The sequence below is a fragment of the Leptonotus elevatus genome, chromosome 17 (assembly GCF_054856555.1).
Source record: "Leptonotus elevatus isolate MCC_2025b chromosome 17, RoL_Lele_1.0, whole genome shotgun sequence".
Taxonomy (NCBI): Eukaryota; Metazoa; Chordata; class Actinopteri; order Syngnathiformes; family Syngnathidae; genus Leptonotus; species Leptonotus elevatus.
The window spans coordinates 8,228,389-8,251,976 of record NC_141255.1 but is presented as its reverse complement, the minus strand read 5'-3'; the positions used below and the strand labels follow the sequence as shown (position 1 = coordinate 8,251,976).

Genomic DNA, 23,588 nt, shown 5'->3' with positions numbered 1-23,588 from the left:
AAATGTGTAAAATGAATAAAGCAGCAAAATCAACCAGTTTGTATCCATCTCAGGGATTTGCCAATTTGCCACTTGCTGTCAACAAAGTGACATAACATTTGCTCGGGTATCGAGTAACCACCAATCATAGCTCATCTTGCAAATCTCTCATTATCAAACTCAGAAAATAGGTAAGCTATGATTGGTCTTAGTGTTGCACCATCATAACATGTTTTTTGGCCCCCCAATACAGATTCTGACACCCGTTGGCTGTGCAGTACTGATACGCCTTTTCTTTTGTGATCCTAAACAAATGCAAACTCACTTGTTTGCATTTGAAATGGCTTACCTTAAGTAGAATCTCCAGCAGAGGGCAGGCGGACGGGCGCAAAAGCAGGCTGGGCAAAGACCACCTGTTTGGGCATGCTGGAGCCTTGGGCGGAACTTTGCCTATTAGGAACTGCAGATGGGTGTATGTAAAAAGGCCAGGCAGTGCTGAATGTTAGCCTGCATGCTACTTGGTACACTAGCTAACTGCAGAGACAGATATTTAATAGATACACAGAGCAAGTTGTGTTTGACTCCAATAAGTTCAAAATAATAGTGATTTTGACAGATTGGTTTGTTAAAACCATCAGACATGCAGCTACGATACAAGCCATTTACGTTATTTTATAACCGGGCCTTTAACACACAGATCATCGCGGGATTTGTTCATCACAGAAGCCACAGCAGCTAGTATGAACCATGCGTGTTCTGATTTCATTTTCTAAATGATCACTTATTTCTAAATGTCTTCCAGTCCCAGGATCAAAACGAGCTGAGATGGCGACATACACTGAACCTGTGTGTGACTGTCATGCAAGAGCAATACACAAAAGTTCTATACCTTTACGCGTGTGCTCTGCCGCCACCAGCTTATGGAGAAGCACGTTGTAAAAGCGATGGGAGTCAACAAGATTGCCTTATTTGAAGCAATAAATAAAAAAGACCAGGGTAGGAATGCTCAAATGTTTGAAATGAAATTAACGCTTGCTTTGCTGTTGGAGCAAAAAGGAGATGACTCAATGCAGGACGTTCCAAACCAGAACAGCAATTTATTTAGATTTTGCCCAAAGAGTTTAGAAGAAGGTGTTTGGTCTCTTGGTGGTGAAGCGTGGTTTGTGCTGGCGGCGCAGGACCCGATGGGGCAGCGGGAACTTGATCTTGGAGTCCTGCGGAACCAAAGCGACATGGGGTCAGTTGACACAAACTATCGGGAACCGGGAACAGGCACATTTGTGTCGCCAGTTTCAGAACCGCCAGACCACAAGACGATAGCTCAAAGTCTGGAAGAGGAATCTGGTCTTTTTCATCTGGCGGCTTTAAGTAAAATCGGAGTGGCCCCACATGGTGAAGGGGCGACCCGGAGAGAGAGCCGCCACGGGAAGAAAGTGAGCGGCAACTCACGTGGAACTGCTTGATGGCTGGCCTGCGACACTTGTTGGCGGCGATCACCTGGACCTTCATGATCTGGATCGAGTGGGCGCGGGCACGGTGCCGGGCGCCCATGTCGCGGTCTGCAGGAAGGACACGGCAAATTAGGGACGCACCAAAATGGGATGAGGGCTCAGGAGTCACGACTCACAGCACTGAGTGACGGCTCCGGATGTGGTGAGGTCTCTGTACTCGCGGTACATGTTGTGAGTGCCGCTCCGTGAGTCGTAACGCAGCCAGATGCCAAAGTTCTTGACCTTCAGGGGCGTCTTCTCATGGACCTGCACGCACAAAAAAACAGGTGAGACAGGAAATCCCTTTTGAGCCAATAAAGTAAGACCAAGTGTAGGGAAGGTCTCCTCACGTAGCCCCACCGTACATGCCCGTTACCAAGACGACGGCGATACATACCAGTCCACAATAGACAGTCTCGCCGGACGCCTTCTTCATCTTCCTGAGTTGGGACACGAAGTACCAGAAGCGAGACTTGGCCACCACATGGTTAGGGGCGAAGATGCGCATGCGGTACAGTGGGGGGGTCGGGTTCTTGGGCGACGGCAGCAGACGCCCGATCACCTTGTACTCTCGCAGCTACTCCGCAAAAACACAACAAACCGACATCACGGTTAAACATTGATGGGTGAGGGATCACGTGTGATGCCTTGGATTCACTTTCAAAGGCACGAAAGAGTCCCAGAAAGGCGACAAGGCAAATTTTGCTGTGCGCATGCCAAGCTCGGTCACACCACTGACATGCGTGTGACCTTTGGGTTTGGCTGCAAATGCTTCACTTCTCAAAAACGCACGCGCCGCACCGAGCGCTTCACACCATTTTTTCAACGTTGTCAGAAAAACACGAGGGAACAACGTTGCCTCCATTCCAACTTTGCAAATAATTTTGATATGCATGACTGACAATCTACCAACCCCAAAAATGTTTGGTGAGCAAATTTTGGGCAATTGACAAAGTTGGCAGTAACCTAAAAATCTGATTCAATAGGTCAAAACTGATTTATTCACAACAAATAAAAACAAAAAACGTTGTTGGTCTATCGGTGCCAGGTAAGTTAAGCGACAGCCAGAGTAATTACAATCCAAAGTGTTCCGAAAGACACAATGCTGGAAAAAAAATATTTTTTGCTATACCTTGAAATTATTACTTTGTTAGTTTCTATACATTTAAACAAGAAAACGGGACAGTGTAATTTGAGAATGAGACATCGAAAATAACTGTAAAAGACAATGAGAAGGATGTGTTGGTCTGTTAACTAGCTGCTTGGCCAACGTGAAAAGAATTGCGCAAAATGTACGAATGCTATACAAGCATAACAGCTCCAAGTTTTGCACATCCTTTTGAAGTACCCGCAGTTTAAAAAAACACATGGGAGTCATTTTCGAGAAAAAAAAGGGTTTCGCTAATCCGCATGTTAGCATTAGCTTCTGTAGCATTCAGTTCGCTTAACGCTCCTTTTGGGCACACTTTGCGTCACAAAACCCAAATGATAATTCTTAAAGGTGTGGAAGCAAAACTAAGAAGCTCGTATCCGATCTGGGCTGCCTGCGAGCAGCATGACGTCGCCTTCGCCGCCGTCCACATGGTGCCGCCGACCGACGCCATGTTGCGAGTCGACAACGCCGGAGTGAAAAAGACGAAAATTACCAACTTCTAACCAACTTTGAACCCGCGCGAGCCAACGAATAGGTCACGCGTTTGCTTACAGAACAACATCGACGGGCAGGGATGGTTTGCAATCAGCCATTAAGTAGAAATTTTTAATTTTTACGTACAGTGCCGGACGCCTTCATGGTGTCTCGCTCACAGCCGCAGGAAAAGAGGAAGTGACGAGCCGCACTGTTCACGTCTACACGGAGGAGGCGGAACTTCCGCTATGACAACGCCAAAAACGTCAATCAAATAGACGTGACGTCGCCGTTATTACAATTTAAACAAAAGTACCAAATTTATGTTAAAAAGCTGTTTAAAACTTGTTTATTATAATGTTTAAATTTCCCCCTGACTCCTATGTTCCATCTATCCATTATCCAATTGATTACTTTTTGGGCGGTAAAGTGAATATTTTTCAATACAGATTGGCAATTGGTTGCTCTCCACCATTTACGTTTTTATTTATTTAAGTGGATGATTATTTGGTTACAAATAAAAAATATGAAGCTTTGATGAATAGTCATCTAGAGGGTAATTGCCATGGATATTTAAAAACAAAAAACATTAATGAATAAAATCTGCCTCCATGTATACCCTTTCTTTTCCTTTGTAGTGTATTTTGACATTGCTGTACATAACGAGTTATTGTCTCAACTCAACTTTATTTAAAAAGCAGTATTAAAGGTGGATAAATAGACATGTTGCTAGATGGAGTCCACCTGCAAAGGGGAACTGAGCCGAGATTTGAACCGCAAACCGCACAACTGTGACGCAGACACACGAACCCCTAAAGCGTCCACATGAGGGCAGTATTCACTAAATATTAGCATTTTATTAGCCTCTCTACTGACACTTTGTGGAAGGTCACACATAGGATCAATTATCACCGAAAAATCACCAACAGTGAGAGAATTTAGTGATCAATAATTAAAGAAACTCGTTCATCAATAGTGTAAAGAATTTAAGGTTACTTCAGTTGTGGCTGCGTCTGCGTAGGACACGTGTTGCCATGGTTACTGCACATCATTCTATTCGGACGTAAACGAAATACTTGCAAGCATGCTTTTGGATTGGACGCGAGAACACTCGACACATCTAGAATGCAATAGCTACTTTGCTATCTCTTTGCTTCTGTTCTAATGCTAATGCACAGTGCTTGTGTGTCAGTGTTGCTGATGTTAGCCATTAGCTCATTAGCATGTCTGGGCCAGAGGAGGTCAGCGAGCGGTCGCCGTGCTCCTGAATATTTCACGTTAGGCAAAGTGATGTTGGCAGGCTTCATTAACAAACAAAAAAAAACTTTAAAAAAAGACTACAGTTTTTTGTTTTTTTCCATTTAAAGCAAACTTTCAAATTTAGGTTGAAATGACAATTTTCAATTTTTAAGACAACTTAAAAATGACTTTGTTCCAAGGGCTGTCATTCATTAAACACTTTCAGGTAGATCTAAATAATTGATTGAGTTTAAAATGTTAATATTAAAGCTTTTTCTACATCAAGAATGCTCCACCAATGTCAAGATGTGTACAAAGAGCCCTGACTTGTTAACTGCAACTGCATCTATCAACAGCTTGTACCTCTTCAGTGTGGGGCGAACACAGTTTATTGGGGGTGGGGAGGGGTGTAGTGGTAAAGGTCGACTTCATACTCGTCCCCGCGGACATTTAGTGTTAGTGTATAACACAATTGGGATGGAAAGTGAACGGTGAGAAAAAAAGAGGCTGGCTTCGAACACAGCCCAAACTCCTGCTCAGGCTAAACAAAAAATTGAAAAAAAAAAACCCTGAAGACTTTATTCGAGCGCATGTCCTCGCATGTGCACCATGCCGTTACGTTTTAGGCCAGAAGTAACTGTTGCGAGTAAAAAAGTTACAAACTCCACAAAGCCCTTTAATATAAAATAAATAGTTTGCTTCGCCTTAAGAAATATGTTTACACGGAATTAAAATTTTCAGGTTACACCAAATGAATTATTTACATAAGTCAAAGCTAAAAAACAATAGTCACATCAATTATTTTAAAATATATATATTTTTTTAAGTTCATAATTTATTTCCATGTAATTTCCCTTGCCTTTTCCCGCCTCCTCCATTTTAGCTTCCCTTCTTGATGCTGCTAATGTGTTAACGGAGGTCACCGCGACTTCTGGCTAGCGCGCGGAGCTGCTTGGCGTGCTCGGCTATTTTTGGTTCCTCCTCCTCCTCGTCTTTGACTTTGTAGCCGAGAGCACAAATGGGAAGTAAGAAGATGAGTGGCTCATCAAGAAGTTTATTCAAAGTGTCGTTTGCACATTGCACAGCGCCACAAAATACATCCAGGAAGGAAATCAGTGTCTTGCCTTTAATGGGCTCTAGGGGGCGTTGCTATGTACACAGAGAACAAAACTATTTGGAGTATTCTGGGATGTGGCTTGCTATGACAGGACAGTGACCACAGTAACAGAGTCATGTCCAACTTCATCAGACGCAGAGCACTTGCAGCGGCAACTACGACAACGATGACAACAACAAGAACAACAAGGTGATGCCTCATCATCAAGGCGAAGGCACTTGGTGAGACCGGGGGTCAAGGTTCAAGGCACTGGACGTGTGCGGTGATGAAGACGAGGAAGCATGCTGACAAAGAGCGCAGTTTTCACGGTTTGACGGGCGACTGCAGGCCACGCCACCTCCCAAATGTCAACAAAGAGTTCCCAGTGCATCAAAACAAGTTGCAAAATTCCAGAGTCTCCTTGTGCGATTCTGGAAACTGGCAGGAGATTGTGCGCTCAAAGTAGAAAGTAGCCAAACAAGCAAGTTAGCTTTATTTACAAGCTGACGCTAGCAGCTAAAATGTCTGCAATGTCAACACGACAACCAAAGGTGGATCGTGCTAACGCTGCTAATATCATGATGTTAATGTTGCTCACGTGTCTTCTTGTTTATTGTGCGTTGGCTAGAGCAGGAAATACAAGGAGTGAGCTCAGGGGTGGGCAAATATTTGTTGCAGTTTTTCTACCCCTAAAACGGATTCATTCAAATGAATTGCTTCATTATTTTTATACACTGATATCAGCAATTGGTCAATGGATTTGTTGTAAAGATACAAAATATAATCGTAATGTGCAACAACTTCACAGTTCATATATATTATTTAACATTTTTAATTGAATAATTAATTTATTATCATTAAAATTTCAGAAAATTAAAAACGTTTTTTTTATTATAAAAATAAACCTTATATATTTCACATGTATTCATTTTAAAGTTATTTTTATTCATTCATCTCATATCTGATTAATGCCGTTTTTGTAAATCACAAAAATATTACAATAATTTTTTTTTATGTACATTTAGCAGTTTGGTGCATTTTTTGGGGGTAAATAATGACCTTATCAATCACAATTCAAATAATTTTAAATAACCTAAAAATAATATTTGTTTTACTCTGAAAATAAACTATAAAGTATTTTTGTGGATTTATTCATTTTTAAAGCCATTCCTTTTATTAAAAATAGGCTAATGGATGTATTGAAAATAAATTACAAAAGCCTAAGCGAAACAATTTTACTTGTACATTTAACAATTAAGTTTTTTATTAAATTGCCAAATTAATAACAATCTTTCTCAAAATAAAATGAGAATGATTATATTAAAATCAATTATTATTATTTTTTAAATTGAAAATAAAATACTAAACTATTGAGCAAATAAACAAATGTCCATTTAACAATTTTGTATTTCTTTTGTTAAACAATTGAACTATTTATCTCAAATAAAGGTATTCTAAAGAATAAGAATGATTTTATTTTTGAAATTAGCAAAGGTTTGCCCAGCCCCGAGTGTGTACCCGGTGCTTTAGCGCGACGACAGCTGCATCCAGAAAGGCCAATGACCAGGAAGCGAGCGCCTCAGCACCGAGGAAGGTGCCTCACACGTCCGTCAGCATCTTGGCAGCGGCGTCGACACAGTTGGCGGTGCGCAGGTTGGCCTCGCGAAAGTTGTCGATGCTGTTGTCGGCGTACTCGGACTTGCTGAGCAGCGAGGAGGCGTCGTCGTGGTCGTCTGACAAGTTCCGTTGGCTGACCTGGAGTAGCTGCGCCTGCTCCTCGCCGTCCGTCTCGCGGTGGTAAAAGTAATTGAAGTTGGACACGATGACGGGCACGGGCAGCGCGATGGTCAGCACCCCGGCGATGGCGCAGAGCGAGCCTACGATTTTGCCGCCGATGGTGACCGGGTACATGTCACCGTAGCCCACCGTGGTCATGGAAACCACGGCCCACCAGAAGGCGTCGGGGATGCTAGTGAAGTACGACTCCTTCTCCTCAGCCTCGGCGAAGTAGACGGCGCTGGAGAAGAGGATGACGCCGATGAAGAGGAAAAAGATGAGCAGGCCCAGCTCGCGCATGCTGGCCTTGAGCGTCTGACCCAGGATCTGCAGACCCTTGGAGTGGCGCGACAGCTTGAAAATGCGGAAGACACGCACCAGCCGGATGACGCGCAAGATGGCCAGCGACGTGGCCTGTTCACCGCCACCGCCACCGCCACCGCCACCGCCACCGCCACCACCCTTGCTGTCCTTGTCATCCGGGTCGTCGGCCAGCTCAGTCCCCAGCGTGATGAAGTACGGGATGATGGCCACCACGTCGATGGAGTTCATCATGTTGCGGAAGAAGGCCGTTTTGCTGGGGCAGGCAAAGAAGCGCACCAGTAGCTCGAAGGAGAACCAGATGATGCACAGCGTCTCCACCATGAAGAAGGGGTCGGTGAGGATGTCGGTGCGGTGGGAGACCGTGCCGTTGCCCGCCGCCGCCACTGCCACCCGCCGCCGCTCGCCCGCGTCCTCCTTCAGCTCGGGCAGTGTCTCTAGGCAGAAGATGACGATGGAGATGAGGATGACCATGACAGACACAATGGCGATGCCCCGCGCCGGGCCCGAGCTCTCCGGGTGCTCAAAGAGCAGCCAGATCTGCCGCTGGAACTCTTTGTCGGGCAGGGGGCGCTCCTCCTCGCGGATGAAGCCCTCGTCCTCGCGGAACTTCTCCATGGCCTCGGCGCCCAGTTCATAAAACTTGATCTCCTCGGAGAACATGTCCAATGGGACGTTGACGGGCCGCCTCAGCCGGCCGCCTGACTGGTAGTAGTAGAGTATGGCGTCAAAGCTGGGTCGGTTGCGGTCAAAGAAGTACTCATTGCGTAGTGGGTCAAAGTAGCGCATCCTCTTCTTGGGGTTCCCCAGGAGCGTGTCTGGGAAATGCGCCAAGGTCTTGAGCTGCGTCTCGAAGCGAAGCCCTGACACGTTAATGACCACGCGCTCGCAGCACTCGTGCCCGTCGCACTCGTCGTCCTGCGGGTGACCCGGCAAGGTGGCGCACTCGTCCGCATTGTCGGCCGACACCACCGTCATCCTGGTGGGGAGTGGGGTCAGGGAATGGGGGTTGGGAGGGGGAGGGAGGGGGGTGGGGGGCAACCGGGAAGTGCGAGTTCCGAGTGGCGGGCTCCTACCGAGCCTCCATCGTCGCCGTCGTCGTCATCTTCGTCACGTCACGGGTGGGAGATCTGCTGGACGCGCTCGTCTTTCGGCGGGATGAAATATTCATGGCGCTGCGTCGTTGAGGTGTCGCTTTCCCGCTCCCGCCGGCCAATGACGGAGCCGCATGCCGCCTGCAGGTGCCCACACTGCGGCATCGGCGTCGCAAGGAGAAGACCACCGAGAAGACTGAGAAGAGGAAGAGGAAGACCCTTCAGCGTAATGCGGCTCCGGGCGGGCTCATCGGAAGCATACTGTGCTGGTGAGGACGACAATGTGGAGGAGGAGGAGGGGAAGGAGAGGGAGGGAGGAAGAGGAGAGGCGGGGGGGTTCGACGCAATGCAGACATGCTTTTGGCGCCATGGAGAGAGAGAGAAAAAGGGGAGAGGGAGTAGGAGAGGCAGAGAAAAGGGGGAGACTGAGAGAGAGAGAGAGAGAGAGAGAGAGAGAGAGAGAGAGAGAGAGAGAGAGAGAGAGAGAGAGAGAGAGAGAGAGAACCAGTAACAGGGAGAGAGCGTGAGAGAGACAGGAGAGGAAACAACAGAGATTGAGAAACAGCAAGAGGGAGAGAGGAATAGAAAAAGAGTGAACAGAGAAAAGATAGTCAGAGACACAGAGAGAAAGACAGAAAGAGAAAAGGAAAGGGAGAGAGAAATAGAAAGTGAGAGAGACAAAAATAGAAGAGAGATGGACAGAAAAAGAGTGAAAGATGGAGACGTAGACAGAAAGAGAGCAAGGGAAGAGAAAGGCAGTGAGAGAAAAAGATAAACAAAAATTAAGACAGAGAAAGAGAGAAATTGAATGACGGGTGGAAAGAAAGGGATAGAAAGAGTGAGACAAAGGGGGAGAGGGACAGAAAAAGAAAGTCCAGGACAGAATGTTAGAGACAGCCAGAGAAAGAGAGAGAGACAGGGTAAGCGGGAAACAGGAAGCGAAAAAGAGAGAGAAAAACAGAAGGCAAGACAGGGACAGAAAAAGACACTGAGAAAGAGATAGAGAAAACAGAGCAAAGGAGAAAAAGGGCAAGAGAGACGGAAAGACAAAATAGACAAACATAGAATGAGAGTCCAAGTGAGAAAGAGTGAGAGAGAAAAAGACAGGAAAACAAGAGACAAGGACAGAAGAAGACAGAGCGAGAGAGTGAAAGAGAGAGAAAAGTAGAACAAGAGCGACAGAAAGAGTGAGAAGGACATACAGAGATGATGAAAAATAAAGCAAGGAAGAGAGAGAGAGAGAAATAGAACAAAAGATAAAGAAAGGGATCGAGTGACAGAGTGAAAGAGCAAGAGACTGACAGGACACAGTGAAAGAAAGACAGAGAAAACAGCGAGAGAAAGAGACAGACAGAAAGAGACAGAGAAAAAGAGACAGAGAGCGCTTCTCCGATTGTCTTCCCCGTCTTCCTTTTGTCCTTCCTTTCGCTTTCCCAGCCCAGTAAATATTCCCAATGTTGCCATGGCAACGAGCCTGCTCCCCCCACCCCACCCCGCGTGACTCTATACATGCAGATGAGTTTCCACAGTAACCGTGCTTCAGCAAGGTCACCCATGCAACGACATGTATCAACTTGTCAGGTCACGTGGGGTCACACAGGTGCATGTGTGTTGTGGTGACCCTTGACCTCACGGGCCGTTTAGGAATGACAGATAACTATCGGCAACACGGCAAGTGGACAAACAAAATGTATTCATTCAAAAAGTAAAATTGTATGGGGGCGGCCATTTTGCCTGTTGTCGACTGAAAATTACATCATAGTTACTCAGGTAACGACCAATCATGGCTCACCTTTTTTCTGAGTTTGGTCTTGTGACGTTCACAACCTGTGTGCTGGCAGAGCCCTAAGCAACTGTGATGTCATTTTCCATTGACAGCAAGTGGCAAAATGGCCGCCCCCTGAGATGAATTAAAATGGGAGGATTTTGCTGCCTAATTCATATTCTACAGATGCAATATAATTCAGAAAACAGTCTTTATACCAGTGGGGCAGCATAGAAATATTGTTAAGATTTTTTTTACTTGACTACCCCTTTAATAAATGTTTTATTGTAATTTTTATGGAGTTCGAATTTATTTTACCGGTAATTTATATGTTTATTGTTAATAATATCAATATAAAATTAAATGTGAAATTTATGTAAAATGATATATGTCCTGTAATAAACTTACATGAAAAATTGTTTATTATAATAACACAATTCTCATCCTTTTGTTAGCTGTTTTTAATTAAAAATTATTAAACCAAATACGTTTCAAAACCGTTAAAAGACAAGTACATAAAAAAAGAGCCACAGGCAACCGGTCGGTTGTATAGCAATTCGATGAATTTAGCTTTGAGTCGCATATTGTCAATTAATCTCATGTCGCGTGCTGAAAAGAACAAGCTACATGCATGTTGTGATGCATACAAAATGTTATCTTGTTCCCGTACGCTCCTACGACGCTGCGAGCAGCAGCTGTGAGGAGGAACCCCCCAACCCCCCCATTCATAAAGGCACACGGTGCTTATATAACGGATCCCCTCATTAGTCACGACTATTTTTAGCATGCGGAGAAAAGTGTGAGGCCAATTTGTCCTTCAAAAGCGCGGGTGAGCTATTCTTGGCAGCATGTCACTTTGGGGTGGGAGTGGGGGCAAATATGCTAAGCTAACGTCGTCACAAAGATGGCAGAGGTGGGATAGACGTCTGGATATATGCAGTAATTCACCAGACGTTTATTTGGACTAGAAGCCCTTTTGCAGTTCGGACCATGCTAAACTAAACTAGGTTAGGCTAAACTGCAGTGACATTTTGGAAGCAATCAGAACGCTGAGCCAGTCTTGAGTTAGGGTGACTGTGAGAAGTGTGGTGAGAACCACTGTGAGCAGGAACAAAAAAAAAAAATTAAGGTTCAAATATGCTAAGTAAAGATAAGTTAAGGTACCCGTTGATCATCTATCAAGTCTATCAGCTGAGGTTTATTTGCCCTCTTTAGCTTCCTCTTTGGAACATGCTAAACTAAGATAAGCTAAGCTAGGCTAGGCTAAAGAGACATTATCTTATCAAAGTGATCCAATTGCTGAGCAGAGCAGCAAGTGGAAAGTGAGGTGTCTTGTTCTCACATGAAATATTCACGTGCTGCTCCTTGTCTTGCTTCTGCGTGACATCACTTTGCTTCATTTACTTAGCCCCGCCCCCTCAGCTCCCTGCCTCCTAGCTCATTTGCATAACGCAGCCAGCATGAAGGTCATGTGAAGAAAACAGCAGCTGAGCGCCACAAAAGTACGACGGCACCGCCTGCTGGCCCGCGCGCGCCTCCGCAGCCGTCACGTGAGCGGCCGTGGGCGGCCTGCGCGTGGCGCTTGGCAACAAGCGTGTTGCCATGGCGACCAGCGTTTAGATGCCAAAAGTCAGGAGGACGCAAAACAACAAATGTGCTTGTGACGTCACAAGTTACAACAACAAGATGAGATAGTACTCTACAAGAACAAGACAGCAACTACGCCACTGTTGCTACTTTATCACAACAGTACATTAAATATCTTATGTGACAGTGTTACCGGACAAGATGGTGTTACACCAAGACAAGACAGTGTAACAAAGACATCATGTGATGGCGTAACAACAGCACAACAATTACGATGTTACAAGATGACAATCGGACAGTGTTGCCGTTAAGCAAGAGAAAACGGTCTAACAACACAAGGCCCAAGAGCACAGAACACCTTTGACCTCACAACAGGTCAACGATGTTACAACAAGAAGACCGCAAGGACGACTGTGGAGTCCAGCTGTGATTTTTGTGTCTTGTGCATTGTTTGCCTTTTGCGGACTGTCACTGAAATGCTCGACATGCTCATGTCGACTTCCTGTGTATGTGTGTGAGAAATCTTCCTGAGGGCCTCTACACACTCTGAAGAGGGAGGGGGGGGGGGTGACTTGTGAGGAGCACAGGCCACCGATTGGCTCTCGCTTCCTGCGCTCCCATTTTCCACTTGAGCGCTCATCCAGCACACACGCACCACGTGCTAAGCTAACGGCGACGCGCTCGCAGGCTCCTCTCCTTTCTCCGCTCACGATTTGTTTTTGCTCCTAATCTGCCAGTGGTGATAGGCAAACGGCAGGGGGCGCCGCAAAAAGAAAGACACGTTTGTCCACCATCTTGAAACGCGCTCGTTGAAAGACGTCGCTGTCGCTTTAAGAGCGCGCGTGCGAGATTGACGGATGCATTTAGCAGCCTTTTTTGCACTTAATCTGTTTTTTAATCTGCGACAGGAAGTGAACACTTCAAGTGAGGTGGTGCTCGCATACGCAAACACACATACGCGCGCGGGTGTGAGATGCGCCTCAGGTGACTCACGTGACGGCGAGCACCTCTGATTGTGCGCCGGCTGTTAGCTGTGACCTGTTGCCATGGTGACCGTCTCCATCCCAGTTTGCATCCAGAAAGACTCGACTGGCTGCAGCTCCCATGTGCACACACACACAAACCTGCCAAACAACATACACGAATATTAGGATTATTCAAAAGTCGGCATCGTCCATACCACTTGTTTTTTTTTGTTTTTTTTACAGTGATACCATTACGAATACAATGGGTACTTTTGAATAGGCATGTCCCGATCACATTTTTCAGAGACCAAGGCGCTTCAGCGGATATCTGGGCAATTGGAAAAACACTTCAAGTTGATGTATTTGGTAAGAATTATTTTATTTTTTTTACCATTTGGCGATGAACCTCAGTTTTTTGTCGCTTTGTGACCTTTCAGAAGGAAGACAATAATTTAATATAATAATAAAATTCTGATCCTAATAAGATGATACAAATCAAATCAAAACCGCGTTATCGGACAAGCCTACATTCGATACATCAAATTTCCCCCCGATCGTGAGCAAAGACATTTCTTTCTTTCCAACATGATTTCCCCATGTCAAAGAGCTGCAGTGTAGCGCCTCCTACTGGCGAGGATGACTTGATAGTCAAATAAAAATAAACTTTTTCAAATGACGTCATGTTGAGTGTGCGATTTCTGACTGGACCTGAACTCACCGCCTGTCAGCCTGAATTAAAGCAGCCTTGTGTCATGCTGCCCTCAAGGACCAAAATACACACAAACACATAAAGTACACACACGCACGCACACACGCATCTTCTGTTTACTGGAAAATGCTGCACTTGCGACATTATTTGTAAAAACGTCCTAATGGTCGCCTCCTTTGTGTGGATGGTTTTGCCTGTGGGCCACCTACTACTCACGTTGTTGTTATTGTGGTGTGTGCGTGGGGTGGTGGGTGTGTGTGTGTGTGTGAGAGGGGGGGGGGGCAGTGTTGGTTAATCCAAGGGGGGATGCTGATCATGATCAGGCTGCAGCATTAGATAAGGAAAACGGATAAATATAGCATTCATGCTTTGTTTTCTTAATCCGACCGCAGGGCGAAGAAACTAACCTTTTAAATAGGTCACTGTGTATGTGTGTGTGTGTGTGAGTGCGTGTGTGTGTGTCCAGTGTAAGTTTGGATGACTGAGTACATTTGAGGTTGGTTGCTCTTAAAGGGCCAGTATGGACAAATCACCAAATCCAAGTCAAAGATAAGCCAGAATTTCTCAAGTGAAGAAGCTCATTGTGGGTAAAACACCATCAAACCAGACATTGCCTAAAGTTGTGTGTGTGTGCGTGTGTGCGTGTGTGTGTATGCGCGTGTGTGTGGATCTACCAAGCAGCACAAAGACAAGTGATGCACGCGCAGTCGTGTCATCTTATATAAGATGACGAGGACATCAACGGGCCTGATTTGCATGACTGAATCATTCCCCCCCCCCCCCACATTGAACTAAAAAAAAAACGACGGTGACATGAAGATGTTTGTTGATTGAAAAAAAAAAGGAAAAAGAGAATAAAGAGCGAAAGAGTCAGCCGCGCGCACATGGGGGTGGGCGGCGGGTCGGTCGGGGGCGGGGGGGTACTTGCGAGCTTGGGGGTGGAGAGACGCCGTTCCTTTGGCGTCCTGGCATTCTCACTCCACTCCTAGCGGGGCTTCATCGCCAGCGCGTCGTGTCCTCTTCCTCCTCTCGGATCTTCCGGGATGCTGGCGGGCTCCATCAACAAGTGCGCGTGAGGAGCGAGCCAGCCAGGAACGGCACGGCACGGCGCGGCCATGGAAGTGGCTCTGGTGAGCCTGCAGGAGAACGGAGGCACCAACAATGGAGAGCAGCAGCAGCTCCATTCGGCGCTTATGGACGACTTGGGCAAGGAAGTGAACGCTCCTCTTCATCAGCACCACCAGCATCCTCATCCTCCCTTGCCTCCTGCGTGGAGGATCAACGACATGAACAGCGCGCTGAGCTGTAGCGAGAACGCCATGGATGCGCTGCTGCGCGCCGACCACAGCCCCCACGTGTTTGATGACGAGCTCCTGGACCTGGATTTGGACTCGGACAGCAACGAGCGCGTCCTCATCAACATTGCCGGCCTCCGCTACGAGACGCAGCTGGGTACACTCAACCAATTTCCCGACACGCTGCTGGGCGACCCCGCCAAGAGGATCAAGTACTTCGACCCACTGCGCAACGAGTACTTCTTCGACCGCAACCGGCCCAGCTTCGACGGCATTCTCTACTTCTACCAGTCGGGCGGCAAAATCCGCAGGCCCGTCAACGTGTCCATCGATGTGTTCGCCGACGAGATCCGCTTCTACCAGTTGGGCGAGGAGGCCATGGAGCGCTTTCGTGAGGACGAGGGATTCATCAAGGAGGAGGAGAAGCCGCTGCCGCGAAACGAGTTCCAGAAGCAGGTTGGTGTCGAAAGCCCTCCCGGTATTATTCCAGATCCGTGATATCCAGCTTATTAGTATGCTTGTAAGCTATTTGTCCACACCAGTAAGGTGGGGTACACACAAAGACGATCGGGCTGTTATTGTCCCGGTTCTCCCACTTCCAAATCTTATGTCTTCTAAGATTGTCCTGGTACATGGTGTGCTAAAAGTGGACATGTCCCCATAATTGCAACCCAACGGTGTCAGGCCAATAATCTTAATATAAAACGGGTTCAATGTTACCCACCAAAACTCTCGATGTGTGTGGGGAAACCGAAGTCTCACAAATCACGAATCCATGAATGCTGACATGGAACGGACTGTAGGCAATCAAAGAAGCGCCCTGACGGACCAAAAAGGAAACAACCAGAAATAAAAAGAAAGGTGTGGGTTTTTTTTCTATGAAAGTGTTCCCCAGACAGCAGGAAGTAATTTCCAATAAAACTATTGTTTGACGAGTGAGCAGAACAATCTTACTGGTCAGGACAAAGACCGTGCCTAGTAGGTTCTTAACGCTACGGCGGTTTGTTGGCAGGTGTGGCTGATCTTTGAGTACCCGGAGAGTTCGAGCCCGGCGCGCGGCATTGCCATCGTATCGGTGCTGGTCATCACCATCTCTATCATCACCTTCTGCCTGGAGACGCTGCCCGAATTCCGGGACGAGCGAGAGCTGCCAGTGAGCGGGCGTCCGGACAACGGTACGACGGCACGACCCTCGCTGACCTTCAGCGACCCCTTCTTCATCATCGAGACTACCTGCGTCATCTGGTTCACCTTCGAGCTCTTCGTGCGCTTCTTCGCCTGCCCCAGCAAATCAGAGTTCTCCAAGACAGTGATGAACATCATCGACATCATGTCCATCATGCCCTACTTCATCACGCTGGGCACCGAGCTGGCCGAGCAGGGCCAGGAGCATCCCAACGGCCAGCAGGCCATGTCGCTGGCCATCCTGCGCGTCATCCGGCTGGTGCGCGTTTTCCGCATCTTCAAGCTTTCGCGCCACTCCAAGGGTCTGCAGATCCTGGGCCAGACACTCAAGGCCAGCATGCGGGAGCTGGGCCTGCTCATCTTCTTCCTCTTCATCGGCGTCATCCTCTTCTCCAGCGCCGTCTTCTTCGCCGAGGCCGACGAGCCTGAATCGCACTTCTCCAGCATCCCCGACGCCTTCTGGTGGGCCGTGGTCACCATGACCACAGTGGGCTACGGTGACATGCGCCCCATCACGGTGGGGGGCAAGATCGTTGGCTCGCTGTGCGCCATCGCCGGCGTGCTGACCATCGCGCTGCCCGTGCCCGTCATCGTGTCCAACTTTAACTACTTCTACCACCGCGAGACAGACCAAGACCAGTCATCGCTCAAGGACGACCCGGCGCCACCTGAAGCCAAGGGTGCGCCGGGTCCAGAGGGAACCAAAGAGTCATCGGGGACGCCCGTTGGGGGCAAGAGCGACGTCAAGGCCAATAGCGGCTTGGACCTGAAAAGCTCGCTGTACGCTTTCTGCCTGGATACGCGGGAAACCGACTTGTAAGCACGCGGGACGTTGTACAGGGAGACAAAAACTTTTGACTTTCAACACTTACCTGCCTTGTGTGCGCTGTGCGTGCGTGAGCGTGACCCCTTCCTCTCAGGTTTGGTTTGGATACATGATCCGGTCGACGGAACTCATACCAGGTGAGTGAACGCCTCATGATGACACCATTAGTGGTTCGGGAGTTGGGAATGAGTCCGTGATCACCAATGCCATCTTTAGTTGACATCTTAGGGAACCATCTAGCTGGAGTTCTGCTCCATTTTTCCTTGGTGCCACTTCCCATTCCTCCAACTTTCCATTTCTCCAACTTCTGGTCCTCAAACAACCCATTCCCTTCTCTGACTTCCTGTGCCTTCCTCCAACTTCCAGTTCCTCTAAATACCCGGTCCCCACAATTCCTCCTGCTCCAACTTTCCATTCCCTCAATTTGTGATTTCTCCTTCCAACTTCCTCAAACTTTCGGTTCCTGTTTCCTCCCACTCAGTGCTGATATTACATTGCATTTCCTCCGCCATTAAAAGGCAATCAACCACAGTGAAGCCACTTCCTGTCATCCTGACCGGTCACCTGCATTGGCACCACATTGATTGTGTAACGTTTTTAGTGGCAAAGAGGCGCGGACGCCGTGGGCGGCGGCGCAGCATCTGGACGCGGCCGAGCGGAATTGGACGCACACCTTGGCCCCCGCATCTTTGATTACTTTCATGTCAATTCACGCCGTAATTGCAGCGTTGCCGCGGCAACAACGCTCACGCAAGAGTCGCGCTTTCACACTCCTGAACGCTCACAAATGTGACAGATGGATACACGCTAATAATGTGTCGTCACGTGTTCAGCAACACGCAATCATAATCGCACCTTCTTCATCTCCCGAGACACTTTTATGTAAATGCAACTAACGGTGAAGCGCGGAGGACGGCAGAAAGATCCTCTTCACTCACATAGCGGCGGACAGCTCCGCTCCGAGTGTCCTTGAACGCCTAGCGTGGTGTCGTGCGGTGTTGAGAGATTAGAAAACTTAAAAATATCTCGTCAAAGCTGTCGAGTGATCGACGTCTCGTTTGGCTGCTGACACTAAAACTGCGTTGGCTTTAATCCCTCACTTTATTTCCATAATCTCCACCGCACACGCACGCCATTCATAGAAACACACACACCACGTACACAAATATGCACATTCCACACAACATACACACAAAAAAACAAACACCTACACACTATCAACCACACACACATACACAACCCTGCCAATTACATGCAAACACAAACAAAACCAACAACACACAATCCACCAACCAACCACACACACACACACAGACACTTACACACTTAAACCAACACTCACAACCAATCACACATTCATAAACCAAGCGCACAGACACACACACACACACACACATTGCCAACCACACGCACACGCGGTCTTTAAGTGTGCTCCACCAGAGTGTCGAACCCAGAGGAGATCTTGTCCACTTTCTTTGTGTGAGTTGTAAGCTGGTCTTGTCAAGAGTTAGGGAAGCGCTGGAAGCGGTCGAGACCACGCCATGAGGAGGAAGTTACATAACACGTGCACGTGCACACACATGCACGGTGGCGGTCCTCAGCTGCAAACTCACTAGTGCTGGGAGGAAAAAAAGATCCCGTTGAAGAAACGGGGAGGACAAACGCCATTTGATGATGTCATTGTGGCGTGACATCATGGCTTGATGACATCGTCAAACTTTGCGGATGCGTCGCAAACAGAAAAATGGCCGGCAACGACGCGCTTATGTAAGCTAACGGTTTAGCCTGGCGGCGGCTAGCTTTGATTCATCACTGGTCACACGCACACACACACACACACACGCGCACACATACACTTGTCTTTGTGTCATCGTGGGGCCATCTCATTGACATAATGCATTTCCTAGCCCCTTCCCTTAACCCCAACCATCAAAAATGATTGCCTACCCCCATTCCTTACCCTAACCTCAACCATAACCCAATTCAAACCTAAATTCTAAAACCAAGCCTTGACCCTCAAAAAGAGGTCAGAACTTGTGGGGACATTTCCACTATTTCAAGTCGTTCCCCACAATGGTAGTTAAACCTGGCAAAACACGCGCGTATGGGGCCCCACAATGTAGCAAAGACAAAAGCACACACACACACACACAGATAGGGAGGAAGCGAGTCAGCCGTCACGTTCCGTCAATCCCACTGCCGGCTCGTCATTATCTATAATTAGCGGGAATCACGTGGCCCGGTGGCGCCCCCTGGCACACGGCGATGATGGTGAGCGCCCATGCGTAAACTCAGAAAACGTCCACGCCGCTTTGTGTCCTCCTTTTACGCTCCCCTGATCCTTTTCTTCCCACCGCCTTTTAACACGCACGCACGCACGCGTGCACCTTAGCAGCATCCCGCCGGCACACAACAACAACATGGACGTTTAAGACGGTCGAACACTGAAAAGCGGAACCTAATTGGTCCAACCTTGACAAGCGGCACAGAAGTGCAAACGGTGACTAACCCACACCTAGCCACGATCGTCAAAAAACACCAGCAGTGAAGTTCTTATCTGTAAAGAACGGCTGTGATGGAAATCATTCACTCGTTCCCTTGTTTACGTGTCCGTGTGATTCGTTTGTTGTGTGTTTGCAATTGGTTGGCGATTTGAATCAGTGTTGACCGTCCGCTGTCAAAAAGTGTCCTTAAGCAAAACACGGAACCCTAAATCTCCTCAATTGATCGTTTCAGGCCTAGAGTAAACTACATAGTCCGTGATATAAAAACCCCGTGGTAGTGATTGGGGAGTAGGAAATGAGTGAACGATACCAAACGCAGTGACTGCCGACTCCCTGATGCCTCTACAGAGATTGTTTGTGGACTTTTTAGGGAACTATCTAGGTCTTTGCGAAGCGCTGGCGTGAAAGCCAAGTGGGGAAAGCGACGGGTCACGCTGGATTTGTCCCAGCAGGCCTTGCATATGCTGCACTGGATTAAAGTGATCCCAACTTAATGCCCCGGAGCGTGCAATCATTCATAACTAGCGCGCGGTGGCGGCGGCGGAGGCGGCGGCGGCCACGCGGGCAGCCCGACGCACGCCGCCATCTGCCGCAACGCCGCGGATTAACTTCCAGGAAGATGGACGGGGGAGGGGCCAAAACAACATGGAGCTGGCGACATGTACGATACGACGCAATCGAACACACAAAGGGAACAGAAGTGGTTCGAGTCGAATTAAACCGTGTCGTCTAGTCATAGAGCTTAAAAGAATAGAACAGAGTGACGTACGATAGCGTCCAACGTGGTGGACAATTGAATAGTCAGATGTAGCACAATAGAATACAATGAAGCCTTCGAAAATAATGGATTCGATTTGAGTAGCCAAGTCTAGCACGGAGAATGGTAGAATTGAGTAGAATGTGAAGCTTACAATAGAATATACTGTAAGAGAATACAATCGTATAGTAGAATACAGTAGAGCAGAATGGTGAAGAGTAGAGTAGAATACAGTAGAAAAGATGTAGCAGAAGACTTTAGAATTTAGTAGCTGAAACCAAAACTGAGTAGAATCGTGTAAAAAATGTGGTCCAATGTGGGACATACATTCGAATAAACTAAGTAGAATAGAATATAGAAGAGTAGAGTTGAGAAAAGTAGAATATTGTCCGCTGGAGTGGAAGAGAGGAAAATGTTGGAGAGGAGCACACAGTATAGTAGAATACAGTACAATAGAATACACAGTAGTAGTACAGTAGAATGGGACAGAGTAGATTAAGATTAGAGTAAAATAGAGTTCAGATGTAGTCAAAACAGAATGGAGGAGAGTAGAGTAGAACGCTATACTGTATATTAGGTAGAATGAAGTGCAAAGTAGCAGCAGACAAGAGAATAGAATACATGTGAAACAGAATGAAGTAGAGTTCATTTGAATGAGGTGGAGTAGAGTATACAGATACACTTTTTGTAATTGAATAGTATACAATGGGGGGAACACTGTCGAGTGGAATGTGGTAAAATTGAGTAGAATTTAGATGTGAGCCAAGACGGTCATCATCATGTTTAACATGCGTGTTTTGTTTGTGCGTCCCTACAGAGCGGATGACCTCTGACCCCTCACCTGCTGCACGTCCCGCCCCCTCCGGACCTGTGTGCCTTGGAGCCAATCAGCGGTCGGCCGGCGAGGAGGAGGAGCAGCCTCGTCGTTGCTGCCGTGAAACAAAATTCATATCGACTCGCTTCTTTTTCTAAAAGCCATACGTCGTCGGACGACGACATGAGGCATTCCCACGCACCTGATGCATTCGAGGACTCTTTCTATGCCGCGTGGCCTCCACCTTTACACTTTCTGTTCCCGCACGGCAAAATCCCCGACTCACTTTTCACAAAAAAAAGGTGCTGCTGAAAGAAAAAGAAAAAAAGCAGCCAATGGTAAACATGGACTATATTTTCACACAAAAAGTATCACTGGTGGAAGGAAGCGGCAGTGGTCGAACATGGAGTATATTTTCCAAATAAAAGCATTGCTGAAAAAGGAAGGAGCTATGAGGGGGAAAAAATTCAAACATGGACTATTTTTCCACAATAAAAGTGTGACTGAAGCAAGCAAATTGCTGCTAGAGAAGGAAGCAGCAGTGAGAAAACATCCAGGATGGACAGACTTTTCACAATAAATGAGCTACTGTAGGAAGGAAGCACAAGAGGTCAAACAGAGTATATTTTTAAAAAATAAAAGTGCAACAAAAAAGAAAGTAGGAGTAATTGAATTAAGGATTATATTTTCACATTAAAACTGCTGATGAAGAAGGAAGGAGCAGTCATCAAAAGTGGAATATATTTTCACAATAAAAGTGCTGTTGAAGACGGAAACAGAAGTAAGCAAATGACTGATTTTTCACAATACAAGTGCTACAATAGGAAGGAAGCACCTGTGGTCAAGTGGGAGCATATTTTCAAAACAAAAGGAAGCAGGAGTAATCAAACATGGCATATATTTTCACAATAAAAGTGATGCTAACGAGGAAGCAGCAGGGATTTAAAAATAATAATTTTTTACAATAATCGTGCACTAAACGGCAGGAAGCAGTCAAAATTGACTATTTTTCCACAATAAAAGTGTCATTCAAGAAGCAAGCGCCCACCATCAAATATGGTGTGTATTTTCAAAAGAAAAGTATTACTAAAACAGAAGTAGCAGCCATGATTAAACATCGAAGATGTTCTGACTTTTCATAATAAAAGCATTTCCTTATATTAACCCTAATCCTTGGAGGACATTTTCACACACAAAAAAATGTGCACTAAAAGGAAGCAGTCAAAGCCTGCCTAAAGTTTTACAATAAAAGTGTCACTAAAGAAACACCCATGATCAAACATGGAATTTATTTTCACAATAAAAGCACAGCTGAAAGAAAGCAGCGGTAAAAAAAATAAAAAATTAATTAAGAAAAGGACAGAAAGAAGTCTGAGTATATTGCCAGATGAAAAGTTTTGCTGAATCGCAAAGTGATCAAATATGTTTAGTTTTGTTTCGTTTGTGAGGGTGACGCTTTTGACTGATCAGCTGCGTTTGCAAAACAAACAAAAGAAAAAAAAAGAACGAAAATGTGGGCGCTTCATCTTGCTCTTCCTGTTACTGTTCATATTTGTCTTTGGACTGGTGTGCACGTTCTCCCTGGTTCGTACGAGATGCAACACGCATGTTTGCCGCCCCCCCCCCCGCCCCCTCCGTACTGTCCAGAACCAGTCCGGTTCGGTCCAGTCCCTTTAATCAATGACTCCTCCCACTTAACGACGCTGCCAAAATGGGTGTGAAAAAGCCAAAAGTTTTTGTGTGCGCGTGTGTGTCGTGTTTATTCAAATGTTGATTATTGATTGAATAAAATCACTGCCAACTCTACTTGTCGGTCTTTGTGAATTTCCTCTAGCATCCACCTGATGGAGCCATTTACAACGCTATCAACTGAATGGAATACAAGAATGGAAAATAATCAAGTAGAATTCAGTAAAATGTGGTCGAGTACAATATAATACTGTACTGCATAATAGAGTACTAAATTACTGCATAATAAAGTAGAACAGAGACGGGCAACTGGCAGCCCCGACCACACGCTGAAATGTATAAAAATTTTTACAACCCCCCCAATTAGTTGATGCTTTGATGTTTTTCATGGCGGAAAAAAAAGTCTGGAATATACAGGGATCGACTGTAGTTTTAAGTTGTAATATCACCGTACGCCAGTAGATGGCAGACCTGGCTAAGATGCGCTTACACCGGGTCTACTACCCTACTACAACGCGAGTCGGCCTAATACTTTTGTTTGCGAATTTGGAATGTGGTGCAGGACAAACTGTGTGTCTTTTACACTCGGAAAAAATCAGGTAGAGTTAATAGATTTGTTTAAAACGAAATACAATCGAGTCAAGTAGAATCAAGCAGAAAATAATTGGATAGAATAGAATGGCCGTTGGCTTTGCATGCTTTTTTTCTTTCCTCTCTCTATTATTTTTTGTCCTTGTACAACACTTTGTGTTGCATTTTCAATGTATGATTTAATTGGAAGTGAATAGGAATCATCATCTTAGTTTTGATGAGCAGAAGACAGTGGAATAGAACAGACTCGTGTTGGTTAGGAGGGAGCAAAATAGAATA

At 46.5% G+C, this 23,588-nt stretch overlaps 3 protein-coding genes and 1 non-coding gene across 4 annotated transcripts; 1 reads left to right on the top strand and 3 right to left on the bottom strand.

Annotated features, from left to right (window-relative positions):
* Window positions 1-1,047: 1,047 nt before the first annotated feature.
* On the bottom strand, window positions 1,048-3,329 carry rpl18a (ribosomal protein L18a). The gene is made up of 5 exons (XM_086059345.1): window positions 3,244-3,329; window positions 1,867-2,046; window positions 1,607-1,736; window positions 1,429-1,538; window positions 1,048-1,193 (listed from the first exon to the last, which is right to left on the bottom strand). The coding sequence occupies exons 1-5, from the start codon at window positions 3,259-3,261 to the stop codon at window positions 1,101-1,103; spliced, it is 531 nt and encodes a 176-aa protein (XP_085915471.1). The 5' UTR covers window positions 3,262-3,329; the 3' UTR covers window positions 1,048-1,100.
* Window positions 2,106-2,238, bottom strand: LOC147159629 (small nucleolar RNA SNORA68). The gene has a single exon (XR_015090638.1). It is a non-coding gene; the product is annotated as a small nucleolar RNA SNORA68 (small nucleolar RNA).
* Window positions 3,330-5,373: 2,044 nt separating the features above from the next.
* On the bottom strand, window positions 5,374-8,514 carry LOC147159627 (potassium voltage-gated channel subfamily A member 1-like). Its single transcript, XM_086060018.1, has one exon. The coding sequence runs from the start codon at window positions 8,504-8,506 to the stop codon at window positions 7,031-7,033; it is 1,476 nt and encodes a 491-aa protein (XP_085916144.1). The 5' UTR covers window positions 8,507-8,514; the 3' UTR covers window positions 5,374-7,030.
* Window positions 8,515-14,580: 6,066 nt separating this feature from the next.
* LOC147159626 (potassium voltage-gated channel subfamily A member 5) lies at window positions 14,581-22,835 on the top strand. The gene is made up of 3 exons (XM_086060016.1): window positions 14,581-15,399; window positions 15,956-17,091; window positions 21,033-22,835. The coding sequence occupies exons 1-2, from the start codon at window positions 14,764-14,766 to the stop codon at window positions 16,946-16,948; spliced, it is 1,629 nt and encodes a 542-aa protein (XP_085916142.1). The 5' UTR covers window positions 14,581-14,763; the 3' UTR covers window positions 16,949-17,091; window positions 21,033-22,835.
* Window positions 22,836-23,588: the final 753 nt, after the last annotated feature.

Bases quoted from the DNA above. Each gene is read 5' to 3' on its own strand.
- rpl18a (XM_086059345.1), bottom strand. The intron at 1,737-1,866 runs GTATGTATCGCC...TTGTGCGTGCAG, and splicing joins AGACTGTCTATTGTGGACTG to GTCCATGAGAAGACGCCCCT. The intron at 1,539-1,606 runs GTGAGTCGTGAC...TCCTTCCTGCAG, and splicing joins CGGAGCCGTCACTCAGTGCT to ACCGCGACATGGGCGCCCGG.
- LOC147159627 (XM_086060018.1), bottom strand. From the start codon at position 8,506: ATGACGGTGGTGTCGGCCGACAATGCGGACGAGTGCGCCACCTTGCCG.
- LOC147159626 (XM_086060016.1), top strand. From the start codon at position 14,764: ATGGAAGTGGCTCTGGTGAGCCTGCAGGAGAACGGAGGCACCAACAAT. The intron at 15,400-15,955 runs GTTGGTGTCGAA...GTTTGTTGGCAG, and splicing joins GAAACGAGTTCCAGAAGCAG to GTGTGGCTGATCTTTGAGTA.